The 10,918-nt window shown below is 38.5% G+C and overlaps 1 protein-coding gene across 9 annotated transcripts in view; it reads right to left on the bottom strand.

Annotated features, from left to right (window-relative positions):
* Window positions 1-5,305: 5,305 nt before the first annotated feature.
* Window positions 5,306-10,918, bottom strand: part of PTPRE (protein tyrosine phosphatase receptor type E) — a 99,899-nt gene continuing 94,286 nt past the window's right edge. For all 9 annotated transcript variants that reach the window (XM_083844489.1, XM_083844491.1, XM_083844495.1 and 6 more), the window contains 2 exons: window positions 10,264-10,399; window positions 5,306-8,418 (listed from right to left, as the gene is read on the bottom strand). In XM_083844489.1, the coding sequence (XP_083700615.1) occupies window positions 8,344-8,418; window positions 10,264-10,399 (211 nt within the window). In that variant the 3' untranslated portion in view covers window positions 5,306-8,343. The remainder of the gene's footprint in view (window positions 8,419-10,263; window positions 10,400-10,918) is intronic.

Below are 10,918 nucleotides of genomic sequence, written 5' to 3'. Positions count from 1 at the left end.
TCTTAGTCATATGGTCTAAATTTTTGGGTAGACCTGTGTGGAGCCTGGAGTTGGACTCGATGATCCTTATGGGTCCCTTCCAACTTGGGATACTCTATGATTATGTGTATTATGCAGGGTATTCATTTCTGGTATGTCTCCCACAACTTCCTAGCACCAAACACAAACTGGTAACTGGCACTAAAACCTGGCTGCGGTCTTGTAGGATGACCACAGGATAAACAGCCTAAATGAGCACTGTGGGCTTCAATTTACACAGTATTTTTGATACTTACCATCATACCAACCACACAGAAGCTAAAATATTGCAGTTACTGGGCTCCTTCAAAAAGCAAACCTTATTTTTTACCATAACTAATTTACAGCAAAGACAGCCTCCTCCCGCAATTCATGCTGTCTACCAACATCATGCTTGTATGGTTCCCCCTCAAGATGGAAAAAAAAATCCAAGGGAAATTAGACAAGTTGAGCGATGCCTGTTTTTTTTTTTTTTTTTAATAATAAATGTGTGTAAGTGGGGTATAGAATCTGGTGACCTTAACTGCAAGTTATCAAAGTTATACGTGTGTGCGTGTGTGTGTGTGTATGGGTGGGTGGGTGGGGTGGGGGGGAATACAAAGGGAGAAAGGCCTTTTACAAGGTCATCCAGTCTCTTGTGCTTCGGGGGATAAATATCCTAATATTCAGATCTTTCACAAAGCAGAACTCCTTTTGATGTTATTACTTTTATAATTAATTATCTAGTTTGCCTCAAATACTATTTTTATGTGGTAAAATGACTTTAGGGGACTTTAGATACGATAAAGTTAGATGTAAGCAACTTAGTAATTTTTTTTTCTTTTGAATTAAATTACTCTGAAGTCTATTTCATAAGTTTCGGTAGGGGGGTTAATTTAGTTTAACATATTAACACAAATTTATCATCTCACCTTCAGCTTGTCATGATAGCTTTATGCTACTGGATGATCTTGTACTTAGGTGTAAAACATAAAACATTCAAGCAAAATCAGAATTCTAACACGGGGTATCATTGCTAATAAATAGATCTCAAAGTCAGATCCTTTTGGGGGTCTTTACAAGCGCGGTCGTGACTGAAGTTACCAAAACAAAAGGATTATGCTATCAAAACTCTTTGAAAGCCTAATTCATTACAGTGTCCGTTAGCCTGCATTGAATTGAGCCAGACAGCAAAATAGCAATTTTTCCACTATCACTGTATGGGCATTTTTATGTTGACAAGGGCTCTGGTGTTTTTACAGGAGAAAAAAAAAAAAAAAAAAAAAAAAGTAGTGTTCTGCTATATACCAATAATTGTATATTCTGGTATGATCATACAGTGGTTTATTAGTGCACTTACCACACAGTACCTTATCACAACCTTTGTGATAAACGTCTCTGCAACAGAACAATACCTACAAGAAAACACAAATTATAAAAAAAAAAAAGATTTTGAGAGTGCCTTGTCTCAAATCTGTCTTCAAGAGCAGCAGTGGTCTCTTAAATAATGGATACACAGATATTTGCAACAGTATATCTACAGGAGGGAAAAAATGACATTTACTTCAAATTTTCTGTTAGGGTAATATTTGGCTGTCAACATTTAATTTACTAGGATTACAAGCCACCACATACAAGTTGAAGTAAGACAACTGACTCTCAAAATGTGTTGAAAAGTACTTTTATATAGTACTTTATATCAGTCCTTGAATGTCCTTGCCAGCTTAGACATTTTTTAACTTAACTTGACCAATCAAAAGGGAATTTAGGAAAAAGCTACTTCACAGAGATCCACCAGTCCGGCCCTGCGAGTCTTTTCAGGACTTGGTGATTAGGCTTACCAGTGGAGGACTGTGACCCAATAATACAAAAAGGCCCCTAATCGCTAAAACATACTGGGGCTGAAGGCTGGAGCCAGGAGCACAATGACAAAAAAAAAATAATAATAAAAAAAAAAAAATTAGCATCTTAATTCCTCACATGAAGGTCCTCATACAAGACCATTTGTTCTAGATTCTGAACAGGTGGTCTGGGAGCACTGCAAGGAATGAAGTTTATTTCTCACAGATTTGTGCTATTGCTGTTAATCGGCTGAAAGTCTAAGAAAGCACAAGTTCCAGTTAAAGCTTTTAGTGGATTAGGGCTTTTATGATGTATATAGGTTTTAAGGTGAATAAGGCAATAAACTCAGGCAGCAACTTTGATATTAGTGAAAGGCCATCATCACTAATCAGCCCCCAGTTTTAGAAAACTGAATTACCTTTGAATATGCTAGTATTCTCTCAGTGTACATGTAATTTGGCGTGTGTGTCCAGAGTATAGAGTATGGAAATGAACAGAGAAACAAAGCAATCACGATAAGCCTTGCTTCTAGAGTTGCCAAAGTTAAAAAAGTTCAGACAGATTTATGCCTGGTAAGCGATGAATAAAACTGCTAACGTCTAACAAAAGTGTTGATGTAGATGGGATCAGTGTAAATTCAGTTGGCAGCTGTCATCGTGGATCACTTCTCAATTTGATTTAATTAATGATTTTTTCTTGGGCATTCTGAGGAATATATACTTCAGGCTACTGATGCTGTGTAAAGCAAAGCCCAGTGATTAAGTAAGTTATTTTATGATGAATCTCTGAAAAAGTATCTATTTTGCAAAAGGCTTCCTCTCATAAAATGGTTTATTGCACTGACATTATCACACCTAAGGTTTTCGGATGCACGTATTCATACAGAGAACCAAATTTTGACAACTTATTCTCATGTGAGAGGAATCGGCCTAAGTTTACGAACAAATAGGATAGGTTTTCCAAAATGGTTCCTATCCAACATGTCTGCTGTTTGTGTATGACTCAGTGATCTGTACGCTCGTTTATTGTGAACGGGGCAGGACTCCACTGAGCTTAAATAACTTAAAAGCAAAATACGTTATCTACTTCATAGGGCCTGGGGCAGTTGTGGTGTTTCCAAGAAGACAGGAGCAGAGACCACGAGCACGACAGACACGGCCTACAGGTTGCTCACTGCCCGAAACGAAGGCACGGCCCGCAGCCTGTTCTGCTGGTATCAGATCGCTGCCAGCGAGTGCACAACTTGAGCTTCATAATCTGATACCACTGCCAATGTGCTAATTGATTCCTGCTCGAGCTCCTTGAAAGCGGTACAGTTTTGCTCTCCTTGGTGTGCACCCAACTGGCATTCAGTAACAATTTAGATCTGCTGTTCAAGGGTTATAAACGGGTTGAGCGCTGTTCATGAAAACACAGGAACAATGGGAGCAGGTGAAGAAAGGATTGTTTGTGCAAAGAACTTCCAGGACAAAGTCTCAACCTGATTAATAATTTGGTAATTCGCACACTGTGAGAAGTAGCATAGAAAACGTATAAAAATCATTTGAAGAAAGCTCTTATTAAAATATTGAAATTACAAAATAATCCTAACACATAAAATGAAGAACATTCGCAGTAAAGTCCAATTGCTTGAAAAATTCTCAGAGGCACTGAACAATTTCTGTATGAAGGAAATCTTAGCTTTGACTTGACATTTATGCCCTATACAGAACAAATACGGCTTTGTTCTCGGTTAGTCTATATTGCTTAAATAGCCTATAGAAATAAATGTATTGCGTGAGTAGTTTAAAATGGAAGTTTGTTATTTCTAAAGGCTGCTTTCTATAAACAGAACTATCTCCAGCATCACAAGTTGTAAAATGCAAAATCTCCAGAAAGAAACACAAGTTCAAGGACCAAAAAAAAAAAAAAAAAAAAAAAAGTGCAGATTCTCATCTGATGAGTCAAAAAATTAATTGCTGGAGAATTGCAATGACAAATGTAGGTGTCACATATAATCTGTGTATATAAACCGACTGCAAAAGTTACAGGCTTCATACTTTGTGTAGTTGCATTATTTCTTTTGCTACTAAAATGGGACATAGTAGAGAGCAAGAGGGTATCTGTTGTAAGAAGAACATTTCCACTAGTTGGATTGTAATTACACCATCACCCTGTCACTGAAATCTCTTTTTACTGGATGTTAGAGGCAAATCTGAGCACTTTATTATCAGTACAGTATCTGAACAGCAGTGTGTTAGCAGCTTTAAGGAATGGAGGATCGTTATCCCAAGTCCTTTCTGCAATTTTAGGTTTGTTAGGAAAGGTGCCTTTTATCGTGCCTTAAATACAGAAAGAGACCAACAGGAGCACACTACGATGACACAGGAGAAAAGTCATTCTTTGTGTCTCATAGCATATAACCCCTACTATTCTAGTATGATACTAGGCGTATCATACTAGAAATTGTGCAGATAAGTAATAATTTTGATAATAATTATTTAAAATAAGCAGTAAATAGTCAATAATTACCGATTAATAATTGAGATTCTTCTTTTTTTCTGAAAGCAAAGGTATCAGTCTGTTCCCACAGGACTGACTTCCAGTGGCCTTACAGGCTGTGTATCTTGATACATGCTAAAACTATGATCCAATCGCACAAAATATTTTGTCAGTTCATCTGGAATTACAAAAAAAAAAAAAATCATCTCCTCGTCTCCAACCTGAACCTCCCCTGGCACAACCTGAGGCCTTTCCCTCTTGTCCTATCCTACTCTTGACTGATGACAGGCGACAGCTGAAAGCTAGGCCGCCACATTTATCTTGGTGCGATACCACAGCGTAGCACAGCACTCTCAAACCTGAGGTACAGCAGAAGGGAGCGGTGGTGCGTGTGCCGTGAGCGAGGCCTCCCCTCACGCCCCTGCCCGGCCAGGAGTTGTGGCCTGGTGCAGGCCCCGTGGTGCCGCCGGCCCCCACTGCTCCCCAACGCCCCCAGGGCAGCGCAGCCCTGCTCCGATGGGAAGAATGAGCAGAAGGACACGGCTTTGAGCTGTCTGGGAGCTGTACGAGTGTCCCGGGGGTTATCCTTGTCAACATACTGCAGGGCCAGGCTTCAAATCATTGAACTGATACTTAAGGGAAGGCTGCACGGGGCCTAGTCATGTTGGAGCTCGGTGCTGCACGGGGCCTAGTCATTTCAGAGCTCTCTATCGATCACCAAGTCTTAGTTATTCATACTCTTTGAGAAGACTTGGCCTGCTAATTGCTACCCTGAATTTATCTGCGTTTTATACGCACAGTGCTTCAGTTACGACGCGAATCAGCATTACTTCCAAATAACTACAGGTGATAAGCACCGAAGAATTACCTACCTAGGTAATGGCTTTTCAATCCTTCGGAATGGTTAACTTAAATGAGCACGCAGGACAGGAATGAAATTAAAAGATTTAAAGAAAGTAATACGGTGTAAGAATAAAAACAGAGCTTTGTTCTTGCATCAGAATGTATTAGATCTTGCAATTTGCATATACAAATAATTCAGCAACATTCACTGGCATTAAAAACACAGCAAGATCAAATTATAAATGTAATAAAAGAAAATAATAGTAGCTGAAACTGTATAATACATACATATATTATAAAGATTTGACAAATTAAATACAATTTGGTCATACAGAAAAGTTTCAATAACTTTACATTAAAAATGGTACTAGGGAAATGAAAACATTTCAAAATATTGAACACAGACGGTCAGGCTCATTTTAAAAGTTTAAAAAACTGATACGTAAAAATACCCTAAAAAACACTGGTAATTACAGTATGCATTCTTCATTAAGGCCCAATTCAGCAAAGCACTTAAGGGATTGCTTCAGGAACCAAGAACCTATGGTGCTGTATGTTTTGTGGAGTAGAGATGTCGTAAAGCAAATGCTTAAATGCTTCGGTGAACTGGAACCCATCTTAACACGTGAAAACAGTCAAGTCACATAGTGACCAAAACCACATACCGATCAGAATGTACAACTTCTAATCAACTATTTGGCATTTTAAAGTAATTTCATGCAACGTAGGAAAATTTTTAAAGAAAAATCAGATATATCTATGTCAAGATACAGCTCCCCAGTTACGAGGCTGCTGCAATAAGCAGCTTATTCACTAAACACAACTGGAAAGCAAGCTTCTCAGATTTAAAAAAAAAAAAAGAAAAAAAAAAAGAAAAAAGGTCATTATGTTTGTGACTTCTGAAATGTGTTACATTTTTTTCTGTTCCCTAATTGATAATATAGGTAGCAACTAAAATTGGAGTACCCACTTAACATTTGATGTTTCAGCTTAACTCCAGCCTGCTCTTAGCTGCTGCCCATCGGGTCCCCGTAACATCACGCTGCGTTGCCGTCCAGCTGAGGAGGTCTGCTTCACGAGGCAACTCTCCGTGTAGGCTTTTATGTGAGATCCCTAGGAGATGCGCTGTCTGATAGACAAATTATTTTTCTATTGTAAAGTAAATGTTTGGAAAGATCCTAGGATCTAACGGGACCATCAAATAAGCTTCTTTGGAAAATGGTGAACATTTCTTTGCATTCTTTTCTATCGTCATTTAACCTCTCTGATTCTGTCTGTGCTGCAAATGATCATACCGAAAACCTCGCTGCATTGGTTTTCATACTGAATTTATTTGATGCCTTTTTGAAATTTGATAGAATTTTAGCATGCAGTAGTAATGTAAACTTTGCGTTCTTTTACTCCTCAACACTTTCTGTGTTTTGAGAGTATCTTCTAATGACAAGTCACAAAGAATGTTTAGTCTTTAAACCAACTTTTTTAAGTGCATAATTTACTGTACAAATAAATACAGAAGTGCATCAATGGGAAGACAAGAAGCAGTAAATGGCAGTGTTCAGAACAGTGTGCTTAGAAATGTCTAAACTGCACCTTTTCCATCCACTAAGAACTGAAAGGAGAGGGATGAACACCTCCCTTGTTCCTTGCGTTGTACGACTGATTCTATTTGTTACCAGATACGAAAAATGGTCATGGGGCAAAATAGTGCAAGAACAGTGAAATGATCAGTTTGTTTAATTTTAAATAAGGCTTTTATGTTTGCATTGAAAAAACCTAAGCAACTGGACAAGACAGGACTATTGCATATTAGTTAAGTAACTGAAGTACAGACTTTGTGCTCATTAATTCATATATGTATGCATTTTAAAGAGTGGAAAAGATATACTTTTGAATTATTCAACATTCAGATGCCCTGTGATTTTTTTGGATTTTCTAACCCCCAAGCACATCCTGTTCTGGGCTATAGTAAAAGACTTTTAAAATTTATTTCACCAATTATATTATCAGTAGTAGTTTCATTAAAAATATATCTATATACACAATCATATAACCCTTTTAGATAAAGGAAGCATTTCTTTTTTTGATAACATACACGGGAAAGTAAGAACATAAAGGAGCTTTCTGCTACAGTGCTCAACGTTGCTAGTGCTAAAAATTTACTGTGTTTTTTTTTCAAAATTTTAGGAAATACTATTAATTATTTTGTTGACTGTAATCAAAGAATGAGAATTTTTCTTCATCAAATTCTCTTTTGCCTTTTCTCAAAAAGGTGAGAAAATATGCACATGTACATACAGAAGCTTTATACTGAGTTTCAACAACGGCTGTAGAGCCTCTTGAAGTAGACAAGTTCAGGAGCTGCAAAATAGACTCTTCTGATATGCAAAATATTCTCAAATAGTGGGAAACTCGCATTATTGTATTTCTAGATTGATTTAAGCTGGTGTAATATTTAGGAAAGAACAAAATAAATGGACTTTTAAAGTTATATTAAATCAAAAATTTAAATCTGTATTTATAACGATTATATCTTATTAAGACTCAAAATAGAACTGCCATCCACTGGGAGGTTCTTAAAAACAGACTTTAAAAGCAATTATATTTTTCAGCTATACTGTACATTATTACACAAAAAGGGCCATATTCTGATAGCTCGAAGTCTCTTTGCCCTTCAGTGAGACCATGAAATAAATTACACGTAAGCGTGAGTAGGTTAGCAGTGTGTGTCCCCAGATAAACATCTGTTTTCATTTGCTGTTGACGTCAGTGAAGAAAGGTTTATGGCCAAAACATGTTTAGTTTAAACATATATACCACAGTTCACTTTTTTAGTATGAAATGTAAATCACCTGCGTAAAGTTTCAAGAACTGGGAGACAGCATTATTGATAAATAATTGTAAGTGGGAAAAAAAAAGAAAGAAATAAAACTTCAATAATTAATTTAACTGTTATTTAGAATAAAGATTTCTCTACCATCTTATAGTAATATACTGTATATGAACATTATACTTTGCTTTAGAAGATATTTATATTTCAGAAATAATTTTGTACAGCAAATGCAACTTTTAGAGCAAACACAAAGGCATATTTACAATAAAAGTCAATCAAAATGACATGGAATAAATTAATATAATATACAACTATTTATACAGACAAATTAAAAAATAAGGCAGGAATTTTCATTTGAAATTAGCATAGTCGGAAAATATGTCGATGAAATCTTGTACCACTCTGTAGCAGAATTCATACTGTTCCTGAAAAACAGTGAGAAGATATCAAAACGTGCTTTGGTCACATCATATGATTACATCGGAAAAAAAATCATTCTTATGCAAATCCTAGTGGTGAACGCAACGTCTTCCACTTTGGAAGACGGCACGTTCACAGCAGCTACCAGTTCAGCCTAATCGCCCAGTGATTGAAAGTTTCTGATGGCTGCCCGAAAGTTCTGTGCTCTTGGCTTCAAGTCTGCTCACACCTCGCTGCTGGCTGGTTCCCGACCCTGTCACCGCGAGGAGCTTTGAAACCAAAGGCAGGTGACCGGAGGACCTCGACATGGACCTCAGCACGAGCCGCGCCATGGTTTCAACGTGGGTTCTGACCCGTGGCAGTTCTGACATGAAAGGCTTCGCTCTCATCTCACATGCAACCAACTTTTAATAACAGGCGGATGGTAACACCCTGACCCTCAAAGAGCCACCAACCCGTCAGCAGGGTATTCTCTTCAAAGCTGCCCGTTTTCCCTTCATGTGCAGAAGGAGCTGAGCACTAGTCTATCCTGGTTCTTTTTTTTCTTTAATAAAAGCAATGGTACCTCTCTTTTGTCAAATACAGGCTGATTCTTGCCTGTCGGTTAAAATGATTTCTTTAAGCTTTCTAGGGGATAGTTCTTCAAATGAACGTCAATTCTTAAACCTGTCTCCTCATTTAAATTAAGCTGCTGACTGCACCTGGCTGTTACCCATCTCGTGCTAAAGCAGGGAACTCGTCCTGCGCCCTCCCCAGGGAGCCCGGCTGCTTAACTTCAGGCTTTGAGCTCCACAGCTGAAACTATGTGACAACACAACTTCAAATGTACAGAACTTGAAAAATACCTCTAAGTTCATTTTTTTTTTCTGAAGTGGAGTTTCACTTGTAAATGCTGTCTGTGTATACTTATCCACTGGCTACGTCAGCCTGCTGGCTAGTCCTCTGCATCCTAAAGGTGGGGCACACCCCGAGCTCGTGGGCATGCTGATAGCCTTCGACGTGATTTGCTGGATTACCAGATCTCTAACGCCTGATAATGAACGGAATCGGCATCTGAATTCACTCACGCTGGAAAGCAGAGTTTAGCAGAAGCCTTTCCACAGGCTCAGCTGGGAATATCAATTCAATAACGGCAATTACACCCTTAACTGACACTATTAAATCACAGAGCCAGAACCCCAAAAGAAAGATTTCATCCCTGTCTGAGCGTGACTGCAGATAATCCAATTCCACTTCTTCAGCCTCTTTCCCCTATCCATAGTACGGAGAAAACATCTACCTGGGAAAGCAGCTTCGAGAGAACTGTTTCTAAAGAAGTTTCTCATCACCTAATGGAAGCTGCTATCAAAATACCAAATATCGGCGTTATGTGTTTTCCAAAAACACACCTCCATAAAACTTGTTAACGTTTATTCTGTAAGGGAAAGTGTCAGGACCAAGCTTCGCATATTCTTTGTAGCTGACTTTCAACAAGTCAGCGTTCCTCCCTTTCAGTGATGAACTGCAAGCCTGTTTAAGTCTAGACACTTTCAGGTAAAGAAAGAAAAACTGATATATACAGTTTAAAAGGCATTTACTTCATAAGTTTTGTCATCTGTAACTCTCAAAAGATTTTGGTTTATTTAACTGTCACCAGTTCCTAAAAAAACACAATGTTTAGCCAAGTTTTACTTTTAGAAATGCCATAAAAAAGTCTGTAAAAATACAGATTTCTGATAATACCTTGTACATACACAGCCATCATACATAATTTATTTCAACCTGCAAAAAAAAATCCTTTGTTCTCTTCCCACAAGAATATTTACAAACACACATCCTTTGACAAAGATCCGGGTTGTTAAATATCATACCAGTGTTTGCACCATATGTGGCCTCTGCAGTCTTAAGCTCTTCACAGCTTGAAATACATCGAGGAGCCCTTCAGCCTTCACTCGTTCCAGGATATTGCTGAGCGCTATGAACGTACCTGTTCTGCCAGCACCAGCGCTGCAACATAAACACGCCTGGTTGGCATACAGCAGGATAAAAACGCTAAAAATAATATTGATAGAGAATAAGCAAGCACTAATATCAGCCTATGCTGGCACTACTGCCACGTTAGAAGGGAGCCAGCAGCAATCGAAATCAATCCTGAGCCAGGCAGGAGCTGCTCCAGCGCCGTTGCTGACAGCTTCTGCCCTCAAACGGGAGATCGCGAGCAGCAGCCGCAGCGCATGGATGCCCTCAGCACAAGCCTGGCACTTGAATTATGAGCTGGCAAAGCTGCTTCTTCACCTATCCATCAGTCTTCGGCAAAGAAAGCTTCCTATCCCCTCATGCTCTGCTTTCAGTTTTAATCTTCGTGTGGCAGAACACAATCTTTAGACTTTGGACGAAACTTGGTTATAACACAGAGAAGCGCTGGGCAATCAAACTCGCACGATGGGATTTTTGTTATTCCAAAGCAATTTGAGGGAAGGTGTCCTACCCCATTAAAAGATGTCAGTAGCTCTTACGATCCAAGCC

Source organism: Anser anser, assembly GCF_964211835.1.
Source record: "Anser anser genome assembly, chromosome: 7".
NCBI classification, from domain to species: domain Eukaryota; kingdom Metazoa; phylum Chordata; class Aves; order Anseriformes; family Anatidae; genus Anser; species Anser anser.
This window is presented reverse-complemented; position numbering and strand designations above follow the sequence as displayed.